We start from the raw sequence: 19674 nt of genomic DNA on the forward strand, positions 1-19674 counted from the left end.
AATTCTGTTATCAATTAAACAGAAATGTTTCAACTATGCTTAGGCCTCCTAAAAAATATGAAACTGGAACGAACTTTGGAATCTTGGGTTACAAAATTACGCAAATAATAGTAAATACAGTGAAACCCTGTCAGTATTCCTGTAACTCTTACCAAAAGATGTCATCATTAGGCAATGGTGCATTGCTTTATTCCAAAAGTGGGGCTTCACTATGCCTTAACCTAAAATTTTCTAAACTGCAGTTGAAATGCTACAATTTAAAATATTTGCAACATTAAAAAGCATGATTTTAAATTAAATCTCTTGAATGATTTCAGTTGTATTCACATTTTGATTAAAATTTCATAGGCATTAAAGCATTATGTGAAAGGTCAAAATTATTTCTGATGGCTTGTACATGTTTTTTACACACAGAATCCAAATACTCAATGTAATATGAAAAACAACTTGCCATATGTCTCATGTCAATTACGATTTTTTATTTGAGCTCATTAGAATAGAACATAACCTCTTGAATTGTAAAATAAGTACTCAGTTTTACTCATTAAACAACAGATTTTCAGAACTTTAATCTCATTTAAGAAAACCAAAACAAAACATGTGGGCAAACAAATTGAAGAAGCGTTTTCTCTATACTTTACCTTTTGTGCAAAATGACAGCAGACACCACATCTTTTCTCCTATTGTGTATTGCTTCATGGAAAAAAGAAGCCACTGCTTTGTTGAACAGAATTTTTGCACCATAGTCAAGAAGTAACCTCACTGCTTTTGCATGTCCTTCTCGTGCAGCCAAGTGCAAAGCTGTGTTCTGTGCAGACAAGCAGTACATGAGTAATTTAAAAAAAGTACATTTCAGTGCTTTCCCACATTGAAAAGCCACATGCTTTTCTCAGCTGCAAGTCTCGAATGCTTTCACTAGCAACACAAAACATTAGAATATTGTCAGATTCTAACAGAGATTACAGACATGATCTTTATGCCTACAGCTACACTAGGGCAAAATCTGAAGAGGAAATTCACTATAGGTAACATCATTAATATCTTTTAGTTTTGTAATTAATGAACTTCAAGTCACAAAGAGGTAAAAATCATGGCATCTACAGACACAGAACACCTTATTTGATAATCAACAAGAGAGGCATCCAATTATATCCAGATGTGCTCATACAAAAAAAAAATCTGCAAGAAAATCTGAGAGTGAAATTTTCTAAGTGGAATATTTATTTTTTCTTTAAATTTTAAGTAAAGGAAAAGTGGTTTAGGAATCAAGAAAAAGTAAAGGAATCAGGGGTTTAGGAATCAAGATACACTAAAACTGACATTTGAGAGTCTTCTGAGCACAGAATCTGCACACAGATTTTTCCGATTGAAATTAAGGACTTCTCATGAATTGAAATTAAGGCTTCTCATAAATTTAAACTGAAGATTTGTTTCTAATCTAGTACTTTAAATGTTCTCAACACCAGTTCTCAAGAGCAATTAGCAACAGCTTCTGTGTTGAGAATTAAACAGTTCTTTAAAATGATCACCCTATACTCCTGATAGGACAGGTTCATACAAGAGGCTTCCATCCTTGAAAGGGATTCTGTTTTGACCTAAAACACACTACATCTGTCCAAACTCCAGAGCAAGACAGGTGCTGTTTTTGTTGGACATCACTGTGCAGTAAACAACATAAACAACATGTTAATGAGCTATAGTTGATCCCAGATTTTTTCACATCTGTGTAAATTCTTTAAATTTGCATTAGCAGTGTTTGTACTACATTGCTAAAATATTCTTGCATTGTATAGGGGGCAAGAGGAACATGTCTAATACATTCAGTGATTCATGTTTTCTATTAGAATATTTGAATCTATTTTATCTCCTGCTTAAAAGAATTGGATAAAAATTTCAGCAATCATATATTTATCCAAGAAATCTTTTATCACTGAGTCTGCCACAGGAAATAAAATATTACACATGTAATGCACAGTGGAAAACTACCAATAGCCTAGCCCTGACATTTCTTCTAGAAGTAAGAGCAGACAAGAAACAAATAATGTTAACACATACCCCTTCTTCATCCACTTTGTCAGTACACTTCACATTAGTATCCAAAATTATCTGCATTGTGCGAGTGTATCCTCCGAAGGCAGCATGGTGCAGGGCTGTCCAGCCTTTATAATCACTTACACGCAATGGTATAAAATTAGAAATTATAAATAAAAAAGCTTTTTATAAATTTAAAGTGAATACAAATGACTGCTCCTTTGACTCAGACCTCTTTTCTTTGGCATGACTGCTGCAGAGATGTCCATACATTTTGTCAAATATTATGTGATGATCAATGCACCACTCAGAAGCAGAAGGCTCAACTCAATAAGAGTACTTAGATCTCTCCCTTTTCATGTTTTTCTGAGATCTGAGGATCTTTGACCTGAAGGCAGAACTTACAGTGCAAGGCAGAATGCCTGTAAACTAAGAAACCCTTCTCAAGCCTGTGAGTGAAGTTGAAATGACTGTAACATTTCCAAACCATTTTTTTTCTCATGAAAATGTTCAATAATCTTCTCTCAGTTGGATTTAGAGAAACCTAGCATTAGAAGACTTGGTTTTACAGCTAGCTATTCTCTGTTTTACAAGTATTTTATAACCATACTCTTACACCATATGTTTGTATTTGCATATATTAATATAACAATCATTTTAATATACTGCATTTATATTTGTATTGCATTAACTTCCCAGCAGATGAACATAAAACATAGGGGGATAGGTTTTTTTTTTTTTTTGGCTTAATGAATGAAAATCTGTATACTTACCAGAGGAAGAGAGCCCCTCTCTTCAGAAGAAACTGAACTACCTTCTCATGACCATTCTGGGCTGCCAAGTGAAGGGGAGTCATTCCCTTCTTATCACCTTCATTCAAAAGTCTTGTGTCTTTCATGTCTCGGATAAGTCGTTGACAAGTATTGATGCGCCCATAGCTTTGCAAGATGCACAGAAATTAATGCACAGAAATTAATGTCAGAGACACAGGGATGAAAGGCAAGGCATGGATTCCATAGCCTGCACCGTGCTACTCACCTGGCAGCAAAGTGTAAGGGTGACTTCTTGTCCCTGCTCTTGGAGTAGATGGAAACGTTGAGGCTGAGTAAATTATTTACAGAGAGGGCCACACCTTGTCTGCATGCATAATGCAATGGAGTGCATCCTTCATTATCTTCATCCACTACAAGGTTTTTAATATGTTCCATCTGTTATCCCCCAAGAGAAACCCCAAAAAAGCACAGAATTACATGTATATCTCTTCTGCTCCATAGTTTCTAATAGTTTGCAACAACAGCATTAATACTCTAAAGCAGTATCTAAAAATAATAAATAAATTTAAAATAAAATTTAGGAACAAAGAGCACCGTTTTTATCTGCTGATTTGTGGGTCACCATTTTTTCAAACAACTACTCTTCAAAGAGCACAGGAGTTTATCATCCTGCATCCTCACTGCAAACCATTCACGGCACAATAAAGGAAATTCTTCTTTGCTGCCATTCCAATGCAATGCTCACTGCTGGCAGCAGAAGGCTTGTACCAAACCTAAAGGCAGTCTTATAGTCTGCATTCAGTAGCAAAACCTCTGACTGTCAAAACCCAGCAGTTCACTGTTTTACAGTGTTAATTTATTTCCCCTATTTCTTTTTCATATTCATTTCCCCATTTTCCTTGTCTAATGCTATCCTACAACCTTTGTTTAAGCAACTAAAAAACTCCTCCCACCATCTTATCCACTTACTTCTCTGAATTATTGATAAGATCAATAATCAGAAAGTCAATGCTGAGGCTTATCATCACTGTTTTAAAACTGATCCACTACATCTGGGAGGTCAAATACATTCTGAATAACAATCAAAGGTGTTCACAGATTTCAGCACATGTTGTAAGATGAATTATATTTGATTCACAATTCAAAGGCTATTTCTGGAGCTCTGGAGGCCAGCAAATTTAATTTTTTCAGACAAGCTTGGGCTCTATCAATATGAGTGCTTCATTTCAACATAGCCAAATACAAATTTATGTTTGAAATATTTTAAAAAACCAAATCCAAGACTTCATTATGGTCCAGTCCACAGAAAGCTCCTGCAGAATATGCTGCAAACTATTTTTAAAGTTGTAGATCTTGAGTGATTAGGAGGATATCTCCTGGCTTTACTGCATGCAAGCTGGGAAAACAGAAGTGAAAAGTTCTATATTTTATTGCCTACCTCTTGAGCTATTCAATCCCCCAACAGCAAAATAATTTATGGGATTATGTTATTCCTTTGCCTGGCAATAAGAAAACTGTATTATTTGCTTTGAAATGTTTTCATGAGAGATATGTGATATGTACCTCTTCAAGCCATTTTTTGTGACACTAGACTATTTAACAATTACCAAAAAATTTTACAAACATACCAAAATAAAATGGTAGCTGCTTTTTTCTTTTCATTTTCCTAGAAAAAATAACAGAAAGACATAAACTGATGTTTACTGTACCTGCAGATATTTCTCATTCAGATGCTGTAGTCCTCCAGGCTGCAACACGGTCAAATGCAAGAAATTCCGACCAAGGTGATCTTTTAATGACACGTTTGCTCCTAAACAAATATGGAAATAAATACCAGCAACTTCAAAACTGCTGGTTCTTGGCACTACATAATGACGTTTAAGACAAAGGAACAAATGCTGAACTAATGTTTATTAATCTATAAAATTTTATAAAATAATTCTTATAAATCTATAAAATATTCTTTCAAGTCAACCTTCCAACATAGAATTTTGTTTCTCAAAAAAATCATCTGTAATTAAACTAGATTTCAGCATTTTCTTGTGTGTATGCATTTTGTATTTCATCTAAGCAGCACTAAGTTTTATATGGGGCCCTTACATTCCAAGATGCTGATCACCCACAAATAAAGAGGAAATTTAAAGATGCAGTCACCTCTTCTAATCTTTAAAGCTGTAAGCTTTTTTCAGTTTCAAAACTTACTTAAGTCTTTTAAAGAAAATCCGTTACACTATTAACAAGAGGAAATACAGTAATAATCATTAAGTTGCACCAAAATGCAGCAGATGAAAGAAATAAAGCTCAAAGATTTTTCAAGGTGACTGTGATTTTATAAAACTCAGGTAAGGATTAAATGGTGGGCTTTAACATCTAAAGATTGCTGGTATGAAACACAGCTCTGTTTAAGTGGTGTATTTATTCTGCAGTTCTGTTTACTTTGTGAGCTCCTAAGGAGTGCAGGGATGAAGTGCCAGCGCCACCTCCACCATGAGAAGCATGGCATGCAGAGTTTTTAAATGAATGAACCCTGCTCAAAGAAAGTATATACATATATATGTATATATAGATGTATATACAGTATGTGTATATTCCTTTTTACCTTTTGAAAGCAGTAGGTTCACAATTTTCCATGATGCACAGGAAGTGGCCAGCAGGAGCGGGGATCGACCTTCTATGTCAACACTATCAATATTAGCCCCCTGAGAAAAAGAATTCCAAGTTTATGGTGAATAATGAATAAATGGAACTTTAAAATGGTGCTGCCCTTTATAGGCACAGCAGAAATACAGGCATTCTTAGTAATTCCAGATGGTCCAGATAAGTAATTTCACATTACGTAAATAAACAAACAAAAAATCAAAAAATAAGCAAACACATTATATGTCTCCGTAAAACTACCAGGCTTTCTAACCATCAGCCACAGTTCAGTCATCTATATATAAAAATTCAGATGCCTAACTAATAGTGGCTTACTTCTAGGTGTACTGAACTTACAGCTCATGATCTTTTGTTAGAGAACCTTTCCATGTATTCTTACTATAAAATTCCAAATTGAAAATTCTAACTTGAAAATACCAGGATTGATGCTATGGAAAAATGCAAAAATGGCCCTTTCAATGATGTGGTCTTACCTATCAAACAATTACCAAAAAAAGATCTTTCTAAACCTCTACACTTTATGAACACAATTCAAGAAGTAATGCATCCAGAACTTAGTATAGTTCAATCTGCATAGTTCAATCTATATTAGTTTTCTATCCTTCAGCATAAGTGATTTGAACCAAGTCCATTTTGATGCCAAAGCAGCTGTATCAACAGGGGCATATTTTATTCTGTGTTGTCTACTTTTGCACTGACACATATTGCCAGGACAGTATGATCACTATAGTCACAGTATCACTATGGTCATATCAGCAAAACACTACTATAAGCATAAATATATTTATCTAAAAGATCCCACCAAGGGAGCAGGAAGATACACACAAATGAACCAATGAGATGTATGTATATTTAATGACAGTTTAGATATCATTTTTTCTAGATACCGAGTTGCAAGTCAAACTTGATGAGTTGAACAAAGTACACAAAAAAAATCTATTTTATTTCAGATAATATCCAAAGATGATTGACAAAAAAAATCGATGGCAGTTTTTCCATTAACTTGAATCATCTTTGGGTCCAGTCTTAATTTGAGAGAGAATTAATAACAATCCTGAGTAATATTTACTTTCCAGGATGGTAACACCTGTAACGTGGTACTAAGAAGCACATAATAAATGTGCAAAGATTACCACAGAGAATAGGGAGTTTACAATGTATGTTCATTAAATATTTGGGAGTAATATATGCAAGACCCTTTCCCCATTTACCTTTCTACAAGGTCAGACAACATCTTAAAATTTATTTTTTTTTTATTAAGAAACAGATCTTTTTTATCCAAGTGTCTCATTTATTTCAATGAATACAGGGCAGCAATTTCTCCTTATGTAATATTCAATTATCTTCACACCAGCTAACATAATTGCTCAGCTTTCAGTAAAATGAATTTTGCAGCATTCATAAATACTTATCTCAGTAAGAAGTAACTTCTATATTGCCACATATATTTACCTTATTTATGATACAGCTAAATTGAGAGTTTGGAAAATAGTTTTTGAACTTCATTTAATTTTCCATTTCTGTTGCCCCAAATGCATTAACATAAATGAATTAAACAGATATTAATATAAAAACAATCATGCCAATTTTGTAAATATCAATTATTATTTATACCTGTTTGATCTTTCATTTTCCTTTTAGAAAAGACGAAAGAAGCAAAAGGGGAAAAAATTCCAAAAACCAGGAAGAAAATATGTGAAATTACTGCTTATTTATTTTGAGCAAAATGTGAATATTTAATGTGTAAAATAGATGCTGTTCTTTACTAAAACCGGAAAACCTTTATGAACTGGAATTTGCTAGTCCTTTCAGGCAGTAACCTTGCTGCGCCTTTTCTTTTTCACCCTAGGCTAAACTAGTCAAATTGTGCTCAAGGAACAAAAGTTTATTCTTAGCAAATGCAGTGTTAAAGATATTTATGATAAAATGTTTTGCACACACAAGCTTCCACATGCAAAAAACTCGCACCTGCATTTCTCAGGTAATAAGTTTTGTTGACAGTTGGTTTTGTCAGACAAGTTTGAGTAGTCAAACCTCACCATTTTGTATTTTAATCAAAAGTAAGCCCAACATCTAGTTCTAACAAAATCAAATCTCTATAACAAACTTTCTGAGAAAAGCAAAGCTGTATGTAGAAGATAATTGCTTTTAGTATAATTGCCATGAAATTAAGCAAAACACACATAAAACAAAAAAGAAATCTGATGATTTCTGAAAATGACCTCAGCTGAGAGGGGCACAAAATGATTATGAGCCATAGTTTAATTGGCACAAATGGACATAATTGGGAACATAGCCAGTAGCTATGGACAAATTGGGAACATAGCCAGTAGTATGCCTGATTATATTTCTTCTCTTTATTCTTCATAATTATTCACTGAAGAAATACAACCAAACTACACAGAATAAAATTTTTTTCTACATCATACACGAACTTTGATATATGGCTATGTTCCCATATTAATTGTATGTACATTCTTTAAAGAACTGATTTATATCTTGATAAAATTCAGATGAAATTCTATGCATGTTTAGCCTTTATTTTTATATTTCATGTCTGAAGAGTGTAGAATGACCAGACCACTTCACCATATTTGGTAAAAGACGTTTATGAAATTTTTCTGTGTAAGTAAAATGGAAATAGAAATGTAAGATTTCATCCTCTGTAACTGTGGGATGATATTATGGATCAACAACTACTGTTGTACTGTAACTCTCAATTATACATTATGAAATGCATATATCTACCTATCTAATTAGCCTATACCTGAGAACACATTCTACCTAATGATTTTCTCTATGCAGACCTGCAGCAATAGACAGCAATAATCTCTCTAAACATGTTGCTTGATTAAATATTTACCATTGAAATCAAATACTCCGCCAGTTCATAATGATCAAACAGTGCTGTTCTGTGGAGAAAAATGCAAAAATACAGTAATATTAAAAAGGACAAAGACATTTCAAGCCAAAGAATAGCATTCTTCTCCATTTTCTAATATTTTCAAATAAATCAATTTTAAAATAAAAAGACAGAGGTACACCCTTATTACATAATTCATCTTAATAAACTGGTTTTATATTTTTGCATGGAGTTATCTTTTCAAACTAAGTTCAGTTCAGTCATTGCATTCAAAACTCACTGCAGGAAACAAAGATCTTATTGGTAGGTAAACAGGTATTTTACCACCGAGTTTTAGGAGAAACAATAATTTCATATGTCAGATCATTCAGTGTGCCACACAAGGCCAATACAGAATTCCACAAATTTCATATGCAGTTTTTCCAAGCATGCCTGGAGCCTCAAATTCATTTCATTATTCAAAAATAATTTGGTTTTATACAAAAGTACAAAAGTATTTTGTGCAATAATGCAGTGTGAGGTTAAAATGGCAATGTCTAAACATGTATTCTGACTGTGGCAGGCAAGTCTACTTGAAAAATTATGAACAAACTAATTGGTATAAATTGTGCATTTGGAGCATAGTCAGTAGCATTAGTTAAATATACAGATAAAAAGTTTATGGCATTTACCAGAAATATTTTAAAGCTGTCTATACATTTGGAATCTGGTTTTCTTCTACAGTATAGAATATACTGTATATTCTATACAGGTTTTATTCTACAGTAAGGCATTGAATTATGTATTACAGGAAAAAAATGGTCAAAGCATGAAAGTATAGCACAGTAAATACACACACACACAAAACATTTCCTCAAGTCAGACCTCTGCGAAATATTTTGACTCAATAAGCAACACAGAAGGACAGTTCCAAGGTTGCACTGTATCTCAGATGATAACAGTTGCCTTAGCATTATAAGAGGTAATAAAACATTGGGTGTACTATAGTTAGAACTGATTGCTCAAAAGACATATTTTAAAAATCAAGTCATGGTTCCAAATATGTAGAGATGCCTCCATTATCTATAGTGGACCTTTCCAGCCACACATCAATACTGAATGCTGCACAAATGCTAAAATAAATTCCAAGGTGACTGAAGAGAAAGCAAAGTCATTTTATGAAATATTTAGTTGGGAACATGGCAGTAGGAATGCAAAAGCATCAAGTGCTACCTATACTTCACTGCTGCTTTGTTTCTCAACAAGTTGCTTATGTTCCTACTCAGTATTTTTTTATATTCTGCAATATCTGGGTGACTTTCTACCTTCATGATTGTTCTTGCTAATATAATTTTTTACTGTTTCACAGACACAGGGACTAAAATAGAGTTGTCCTTTTTACCAAGCTTTTTCCAAGGACAATAATTTTCAGAGATAAGGCAGCCAGTTATCTATTAAATAGTATGTGTCTGCAAAATTTGATTTGGCATTCTGTCATCACTTTATCTATAATCATGTTCTGCCATGGTAACATTTCCAAGTGTACCCAAACATTACCCTAATTTTACAACAAACTCTTTTAATGTCTTCAGTTATCTTTGAATCATTCCACTTTATACTGTGTCCAATGAACAATCATCTCCACTGCTTCTACCACTTACTTCATATACTGTAAAACTTGTAGAATAACACTGTCAAATAATTACAGTTAAATGCAGTGAAACATATCTTTCTTGTAAAAAAATGTATAGATAGGGAAATATATTATATTCCATAGAGTTGGGAACCAGCTTCTTTAACTTAGAGTATCTTTCTGCTACAAAGGATTTAGGAAACTTCTCCACAGTCTAGTGCTCTGGGTTTAAATGGAGAATGAAAGACTACAAATCTTAAGGATTATGACATACACAAACACCAGCTCTGCAACTTCGAAGTCACAGGGAAATGTACAAACATTTCCTTTTACCTGATCAGGTATAAGAGTTTTTTGAAAATAAAGGAAAATATTTTTTAAAAAAGTTCATATTATTTTTCATTCATTTTCTGGAGAACATCAAGTGATTATATAAAGGCATTTCTTCCACATTGTCAGGTGTTAACAATTCCACAAATTTGTTCCCCTACAACTTTACTGGAGTAAATTTTTAATGCAAACTGTTAGTGACCATTCCTTGACATGGTTCCAAGGTAACTGCAACTGTTTTCATTTTGGTATCAGCACCAAGATTTTTAACATTCTGACCGTTTTTTTCCCTCTTTCATACAGCACTACAACCATCTCCCATACCATGGAGAAGCTCCAAATTACATGGAAGGATGCTCCAAACACAAGGAATAACTAAGAATATCGTGGTTCACAATTCATAGTGAAATCTGGCAGGCACAGCAGCTTCCTACCTGTGAAGCAATGTTTCCTTATTCCCATCTACAGCATCAATAATGGATTCCTCCCCAGCATAGGATGACATCATTAGCTTTACAATCTCTGTCGCTCCTTGAGTGGCAGCAAAATGAAGTGCTGTGCATTTTTCATTCTATAAATGGGGAAACAAGACAAAACACAAATATTTAAACCTCAGAAACCTAACTTCCAATCTATCAAACACACTGGTCAACCAGCCCAGGATTTGTAATTCTCAAATGCTTAAATTTCTATGCAAGCAATAAAGCTTTCATCTTTAACTGTAGTAGAATTCTAAAGAGATTGACAAAACCAAAAAAGACTAAAGAGATAGTTTTAAAGGACTACTATGAAGCTTCTTATCACTCTGTATGAAGTCCCTAAGATTTGAGATAATTATACTCTTAACAACCTTTTGTAGTTTAATTAAAAACCAGAAAGTTGCAGCACCCTTTAATGCAGGAGATGAAGCAAATGAAAGATACAGAAAACCATATCTAGGCCAATACAAAGGAATAAGCAAACAAATAGGCCTATATTATACAGAAAATGCATTATTTTGAAATTTCATTTGCTTCCTAAAATTGAATTCTCCTTAGAAGTGATACTTAAATCAACTTTTCTGCAGGTAAAAAATAACATTGTCCAATATGCTATAAAACTATTATAAACTAGATTTACAAAATAATTAAGCAATATACAGATTAATAGAACAATACTTGCCAAAATGGGATCTTTGTTTAGCAAGATGGGACTAACCAGCTTTGATATATATCTCATTTTTAGAGCAGGACCATTTTGATGAATGCATTGGAATGGGCTTTTCCACAATGCCATAAGCATTCTCAAAATAGTTTTGCCCATCACAAAATTAGCAGCATAAATCATCTCATTCGAAAATTCCGTGTGTTCAAAGAATCAAACCAGTAAAAGAAGGCAAAACTATATTTAGTTTTGCTCTCATGAGTTGATTTCATCCTTGCAAAAATTTTGATTAGCAATAGATATTTTTAAAAATGTTTATTCATGAATGCATCTCGGCACAGACCCTTACACCAGCAGTCATACACCATGGGAGCAGCAGTAGTATCACAAATTTGTGTGTGCTTACAAAGCAGATACTGCAAAGGCCAAGGCAAGGCTGATGATAGAGAAGAATGATCAGAAAGTATCAGATTTAAGATTCCACTTCTGGGAAGGAGTGACCCAATATAATTTGTGTAAAGAAACATCACATTCTGCCAGATTTGAACCAAAGACTTGCTTTCATTTGCTCTCCCTGTGCTTTGTATTGGAAGAGAGAATGAACAATGATTATCTGCTCATCTTTTTTCATACCACTCAGAGCTTTAGAAAGTACTAGGTTTTATCAAAAATACATTTCACTCCAGTCTGAGTTTTACCTGTTTTAGATCAATTTGAGCTCCAAATTCAATGCACATTTTAATCATTTCCAGGTCACCACTCTGAACTGCCAAATGAAGTGGACTGCACTTTCCATTATTGGTGAAATTGATGTGGGTTTTAGCAGAGTGACCCAATTCTTCACCTGAGAGATGAAAAGAAATGGATTTTTTTTAAGTCAGAATGAGATATCAGAAGATATAAAGGCTATCAAAACAAGCATGTTAAGTGTGCAATAATATTCTCCCTTCTCAAAACAAGAACCTGTCACATCTGCCATTTAACAATGGAAGAACATACACTTAGGAAAGCAGCTAATTTGCTGTTGCAATCATACAAAAGTTGTCAGCATAAACCGCCCATAAGAATAACTGCAATAACATCTTGTAAGTTTAAACACAGATATAATTGCTTGTTTTCACAGTTATTTGAGAACTAAAGCAGCAAATTGCTACTCACTACTTGGGAGCATTGTATTTACCTTTTTTCAGAAGAATTTCCAGACATGTTTTTGCACCTGAAAATGCCGCTGCATGGATAGGCATGCATCCCGTTTTGTTTGGTTTACATATTTTCCCTCCATTTTCAATCTGAAAAATAAGTCTCAATACAGCTTATTGACATACAGAAAAATCTGACAAATGAATATACTATTACAGATATAGTCTCCTGGGTAGCTGTCTCCTTTTTTTAATATATAATACAAATGGATTATGAGGTTTTTATATAAGTATCTTTTGCATGTTATAGCCATACAATGCATATGCCTCATTGTGTTCTCATGACCTTCAAAATCAGTTTTTTTGCTTGAGTTGGCCAGTCAGATAGCTATAGATATAATATACCCTCTTAAAAGATTAAAGTTTCTTAGCAACCCACGCAAAGCCAGTTGAACACTAGGTCCATGATTAACCTTCCTGCACTGAACAAAGACCAAACCCAGGAACAGAATAACTCTGCATCAAAGTAGAGAGAATAATCTCAAAAGATGATGGATAATTATACCTACCAGGAGTGTCAGTGCTTCAGGATTGTCCTTGTAACACGCTACCATTATAGGTGTGTTCCCTGCTTCACCTTCCAAGTTAACATCTGTACTGCTATGTTGGACTAAAACCTAAATGTTTAGGAAAACATTCAGTCAATCATAAGGCAAACACAACAATAAAAGCCTATTTCATTATCTTTGTTATTTACAACCCATAGAACCCTTGTAACTTCCTCATTTGGCATGCCAAAGGCCCATAATGCATGGGCAGATGAGGGGGATAATTGCAGAATGCCAAAATATGCTGGTGAAAAATACAGATATGAACAGATATGAAGTACAATTCTTTCCAGTGGGCAGCCAGGTAACTAAGTTAAACTCTGCACATAGCTGCAAATAATTTAAAGTCTGATTTAAGAATTTGTCAATAATGGGAGAAAGTATTTTCTGTAGCACATTGCAGATAAGGATTTTCAAATGAAGTTTTCAACAGAAAATTCCCTGGCAAATGGTAATATTTTGGAATCTGCTCAATTAGAAATCTGCTCAATTGAACAGTAAAATGAGGGGACATGGGTCTTGATGAAAAGTTGGACCTTGCAGTCCTGAAATCTTGCTCCAGTCTCTATGCTAACAGCTGATACTGAACTATCAGTACAATAAATTATCTCTATGGCTGCTTCCTGCACTTTTTGAGAAGTAAAGGATCTGGAAATTATAATGACCATATTGGCTTATTTATTCCCCTAGCTACATATTTATTTAATTGTCTTTCAGTAATTTCAGTTATTTATTTTTTCTGCACTAGAGGAACTGGTACATTTAATCACTCTCAGGCAATTTGGCAACAAAAACCAAGGGAGAATTAGTTTGCATAAACAACAGAGTGGAGAAAAAATGAGAGCACCGATTTAAACAAGAACCAAAGCACAGAAACTGATAAAAAGCCCATTTTAAAAATGTCATTGATTCCAGATTTCATTGTTCTTAATTCATAATAAATACAGATTTTGTAAAAGATTTGAGGACACTGAAACATTTCCAAAGAACTCTTTATTTGTCTTGAATATAGATAATATGTACTTCTTTTTTTTTGCATGGATGAGCTAGAAAATGAGACAAACTTAAAGAGACAAGGAAGTGTTGCAATTTTAAGGTTGTATTCATCTAAAAAATTAAAGAACTTAAAAACACTGAACATGAAGTGAAAAAAATCTCACTGCATTTAGACAAATGGTTAAAAAATTATGCTGCTTCAAATCTCATAGCTATCACTGTTTTTCAAGGTTCAACTTGGACACCTCGGTAATTTCATCACAATATATTTTAGTGTTTCTTAATTGCAGATTTAGTTCTGCTACCATTCAACTGATTATTAGAATGCTGGTTCTAAGGACTGTGCTTTTTGACTAGTTTTAATCTGTTTTTTATTTTGAAATACACTAGTTTCAAGAATGTTAATACTTCTAAGACACCCTGTATACTTGTAAAAAAAAGAAACAGAATATTATAATTTGAAATACATATGCCTACATAAAGTTTCCATTTTAAAAAGAACTTTTAAAGAAAGTACCTTGTGTCTGAAAAATCAAAAACCATTTTCTGTGAAACATAAGGACTAATATTATAGCACAAACTTCAATATTTCTCTAAATCAGTAAGTTACTTTTTATCGGCAGTGCTAAGAGGACACCAACATTTTTACAGGCATCATGTTGCACATCCTGCTTGCTAAAGAAAGCACATGAGGAGATATGGCATATATCAACAAGGCCTTGGTACACATAGCTCTGCTGCCTGAGCCACTCATCAAGTGTGCATATCTAGGCAGACTTGAGACTTACCTTCACAATTTCATTGTGCAGGGACTGGACAGCCATATGCAGAGGTGCCATCATATTGGAGTTGAGAATGTTTGGATTGGCTCCTCTGCTGAGAAGCAAGCGAACGCTTTCGACCTGGTTTTTCTTTGTGGCCCAGTGCAGTGGGGTATTTCCAGAAGAATCCATCACATTTAATACTGCACCGAAGGAGAGAAAACAAAGCACATCAAAAACAACAAAGCAAAACCATCAAATGTTCTGATTGAACTGAAACAAAAAAAGGTGTCTTCGGAGTCAGGTTTAGGTCTGTGGTACTGCATTTCTTTTGAAAGGGAAAGGAAAAGATTTCATGAGATGCAGCACATTGTGTTAAATTGATTAAATGTGCTGAATATACAGTATTGGTGAGAGGAATGGAAGTGGTGAAACACTTGTCTATTTCTTGTCCGCTATTATAATGTTTCTCCTCACCCAAGAGTTACTTGATTTCCCTCTCTACTTGATTCTTCTTTTTCCTATTTATTTGACTTCACAGTAATTTCTTTAGAGACTGCACAGAATAAATGAGTGCAAATAACTTAAATAAGAGTAACAAATGAGTGCTTGCAAATTGTAAGAAAATTAAAGACCATATCTATTCTGTTTTGCTTCAGAACACAAAGGTAAATCAATTCACACCGTTTAAAAAAAAGTGGTCTGTTCTAAACATACATTTTGAGCTTGAAAACAGAAGATAAACTTCTACAAATATCCTAAAAAATTGGGACAAAAATGACAGACTAAAAATTAAAAATATATATATTCCAGCTGGATTGATCTAAAATTAGATTGGCCATCAACAGGTGAAAAAAACCCAGCTGTTCAGGACCATTGTAGGTTTACTCAGTAGCACAGAGTCTGTCAGTGGAGTCTGATGTAGTTCACAAGGCTGATTGTACCAGTGACACATAACATGAATAAGGAGGACAGAAAGTCAAGTTCTCTGCTCAATAATTTCAGTTATTCACATCTGAAGTCTATATATCTGAGTGTCAAACAAAGCAAGACATATTGATTCACTGCATTAGAGAGAAAACTGTCCTACAAAACAAAAGCAACCCAAAACACACCTGAGACAATGCAAACTGCCATAGACAATTAGAAATAGATTTGAATCTATAAATGGAGATAACACTTATCAGTCCTATTTCAGTTGGGTAATGGACATCTTGGTTATTGAACGTTTTTTATTGTGCCAAATAAAGTAGTTTATAAAATGAGTGTTACCTTCATAGGACGAATCATCTATGATCAGCTGCATGAGTTCTATTTGTCCTCCTTCTGCAGCGTGATGCAGCGGGGTGGCATTTAATTCATCCACTTTTGTAAGCCCAGAACGATTCTTCTTAATGAAGCTCCGGAGCCTACAGGCACTTCCGTCTGAAATAACCTGTTTTGGGTAAAAACAGTCTCATTTTCTCATTCTCCTAAAAGGCAGGAAGTTACCAATGCTGTAATGCGATTTTGTGGGCATGTGAACAATCAATAACTCCTGCCCAGTTGTCTGGGCTCACAGAGAAGTTCACAAATCCTGATCTGATGGAGCCAACAGTGAAACTCTGATTGGTTGTTGGTTTAACTGACTGCACTATAAGATCCAGATGAGAAACAGTGCAAAATGAACAAAACCGAAAATCATCTTGAATACACTGTTCTCTCTTCTGTAGTGAGATCAAGATCCTTCCTTTACCATGGAAAATCTCAAGCAAATTCATCCATTACACTTTTATAATCTTTCTTGCAGTGGCCATGTAAAATGAATCCAACAGAGAGGAAAATAAATAGTCTTGATAAATTCCTTTCTTTAGATCTTTTTACAGAGATTGATACTATGTTCTTGGCTTTCAAGTTCGGCCATTGGACTTCTGTGATGTTCTTTGTGTCAGAGAAACCGATATATTTTTTAATTTCAGCAGCATGCTTAGAACATCAGACTATTATCTCAGCCTGAAACATCTCAGTATCTTCCCAGCAAGCCCACTGACAGCTTGATATATTCCAGGTACTATGTTTTACAACCAAAGCCCACTACGGAAACACTGCTGTTTATTATTTTATGATAGTCTCCAAATATTTTTGTAAAAGCTATTAAAATCCCATATTTATATGTAAAGTGATAGAATAACATGATTGCAGTAGAATGGGCAGGAATTTAAGAAACAGACACTAAAAATTAAGAGAGAGTAAAAAAGTAAAACAGTTCAACTACATCAGGTGGGAAAAAAATGAAAAAAAATGCTTATCTAAAGAAATGCAAACCATCAAATAGTGTGTAAGTAAGCAAAGAATGAAAAGAGGGAATTCCCTAAAATCACTTCACATCTGAAAAAGAAAACTTTGCTCTCCAGGATGCCCTGAGTGTCAAAGACTCAACAATTTTTGCCAGCCATAAGCAAATGTACATTACAGGGCAAGCTCATTCATGTGCTTGAGCACGTGTTTATCTTCATTCAGCTTAATGGTCCCACTGACCTCAGTGAGGTTACTCATGTCAATAATGTTACAAATGTGTTTAAACATTTATAAGACTGAGGCCAAATATGGGGCTGGTATCAGCTTCAATAGTGCAATCAGAAAAAGATAATTGAAACATGTGATATAATTGTGGAAAAGATAGTTAAGATTAATCCATTGTCACAAAAATAACAGCTCAATTACACATGCAGCATCTATACATTTTAAACCCACCAAAAAGCTGTCTAAGAAAACCTTATTAGAGAGCCTGGTATTTTCTATTTCTTCTAGCATTCTGCCTTTATTATTTCTATTGATCAAGACCACATTTTTCTGCTTTTAACATTCGATTTATTTCTCAGTGTAAGACAAAATGTGGCATGATAATAATTTCTATCGATCAAAGTAAGATTTATCAGCCAATCCTGCAGAGTTTCAAAATAAGGAAGCAAGAAGTCAATTTGGTGTTCTCAGTAAAGCAAGCTATTTTAAACAGCAGCAACTCCTTTGCCCTGTGCCTGAACAGCTCTGTAGTGGCAGATCACCCACCAGAGCGACCAGCTGTATTATGCTGAAGAGGTGCTGCTCAGGTCTATAGCTAGTACACAGAAAACATATCTGAATGGAAATGAGCTCTGGAGGTATTTAAATTAATTTACAAACTTTGTCAAATTTGTTTAGGCTGCTGTTAAAATCTCCAAAGTTATCCAAGTCTTCCATCCTGTAAGTAAACTCTTCCTTTGCTTAATTATTCTTATGCTTTAAAAGGCTGCACTAAACTTTGGTCTAGGTGTCCCTAGCAGCAACACAAATACATGACTTCTCATCCTAATCTCTGTTAGAAATGGGAAGATATTCTGTCCTTTCTGGCTGCAATATCACTCGTGTAGGTTGCACTGATGGTTCCCTTTCCCTTTGTAACAGTTCCAGTGCTTCTAAACTCTTTCGTATAATTTTTGCTAAGATGATCTATTCATTTCCATCGTGACCTCGGCTTCCCTCTAAGAGAGGGTCTCTTTCTAGGCCCAGGGAAAATGTGAGCTCTGCCTCAGCAGCCTGCCACCCACATCCTCCTTTCCCTGCTCCCCACGCTGCCGCTCAGCCTGCACCGCACCACATCAGCCCTCACACCCCACGGCCAGGGACGCTCCCAGCCTGTCTCCCATCCCGCACCGATCCTCCCTCCGCGTCCCATGAGCGAGGGACAGGGTCCCATGGAGGAATGGATCCCTGGGACATCATCCCTGCCGAGCCCGCACAGCTCCAGGGACCCTCCGGCCCCTCGGCCACCTCACCCTCCACCTCCATCCCTCTGTCCCAGCACGCACCTTGAAGACATCCTGCGAGGCGACGGAGGCGGCATCGGCCTCGCACACGACGCCCTGGTAGGCGCTGGAGTTGGCCGCCTTGTCCCGGGAGCGGCAGAGCCGCAGCAGAGAGCGCTTCATGCCGCCCGCCCGCCCGGGCCGCGCCGCAGACCTGAGGGCGACACCGCGAGTGACGCCGGGACCCGGCCCGCGGGGAGGCGGGGAAAGCGGGAGAGCAGGGCGAGCAGGGAGGGCAGGGAAAGCGGGAAGAGCAGGCAAAGCAGGGAAAGCGGGAAGAGCAGGGAGAGCAGGGAGAGCAGGGAAGGCGATCCCGGCGGGGCCGGCATCGGGCGGCTCCGGGCGGGCCTGCGGGAGCGGAGCGCCCGTGTCCCACGGGAGGCATCGCCCCAAGTGATGCTGCCTGCCCTGCACCGCCCTCCCGCCCCGAAAAAAGCGGGTCGGGTTTGCTACTACTAGCTTCTCTGAGTAACCATAACATTTTCTCGCAGAATTTGTTTGACCGGGCAGTTTGGGGAGGTGTGCTGTGGGAAGAGTAGGGAAAGAAAGAGCATGAGGTGTTTTAAAGGGTTAATCCTAAAGAGCCCGTAACTGAGTCAGTCTTTACGGAAATACGTGTAACTCGTATTACTTTATTGCTTTACTGAACCTAAGATGAGTAGCTCTGCTAAAGATCGGGTAGTGGGTTGGGAACAGCAGTAGGAGGCACAGGAGGTGATTTTTTGCCTGTGTTTTCATGGTTTATGGCAAGCGGCAGCTTAAGGACTGCCAAAACCAAGTGTCGCACCCCATATAGCCTATTTAATAGTTGTCAACAAGCAATTCTCCATTATTTCGCTCATTCCCTTTTAAAATCCTTTTTATACTGTCTGTGCCACAACATCCTGTGGCACTAAGTGCCATAATTTCATTACATATTTGTGAAAAAAATTGTTT

At 35.9% G+C, this 19674-nt stretch overlaps 1 protein-coding gene across 1 annotated transcript in view; it reads right to left on the reverse strand.

The window, feature by feature from the left end:
* The window catches only part of TRPA1 (transient receptor potential cation channel subfamily A member 1), a 30492-nt gene extending 11616 nt beyond the window's left edge, over positions 1 to 18876 (reverse strand). The window contains exons 1-14 of the mRNA XM_058034059.1: positions 18742 to 18876; positions 16187 to 16349; positions 14942 to 15117; positions 13119 to 13226; positions 12591 to 12699; positions 12109 to 12254; positions 10702 to 10838; positions 8326 to 8374; positions 5404 to 5503; positions 4514 to 4614; positions 3070 to 3239; positions 2805 to 2969; positions 2056 to 2170; positions 642 to 808 (exon numbers count right to left, since the gene is read on the reverse strand). Of these exons, the coding sequence (XP_057890042.1) occupies positions 642 to 808; positions 2056 to 2170; positions 2805 to 2969; positions 3070 to 3239; positions 4514 to 4614; positions 5404 to 5503; positions 8326 to 8374; positions 10702 to 10838; positions 12109 to 12254; positions 12591 to 12699; positions 13119 to 13226; positions 14942 to 15117; positions 16187 to 16349; positions 18742 to 18861 (1826 nt within the window). The 5' untranslated portion in view covers positions 18862 to 18876. The remainder of the gene's footprint in view (positions 1 to 641; positions 809 to 2055; positions 2171 to 2804; positions 2970 to 3069; positions 3240 to 4513; positions 4615 to 5403; positions 5504 to 8325; positions 8375 to 10701; positions 10839 to 12108; positions 12255 to 12590; positions 12700 to 13118; positions 13227 to 14941; positions 15118 to 16186; positions 16350 to 18741) is intronic.
* Positions 18877 to 19674: the final 798 nt, after the last annotated feature.

This window comes from Melospiza georgiana, chromosome 1 (genome assembly GCF_028018845.1).
Source record: "Melospiza georgiana isolate bMelGeo1 chromosome 1, bMelGeo1.pri, whole genome shotgun sequence".
Lineage (NCBI taxonomy): Eukaryota > Metazoa > Chordata > Aves > Passeriformes > Passerellidae > Melospiza > Melospiza georgiana.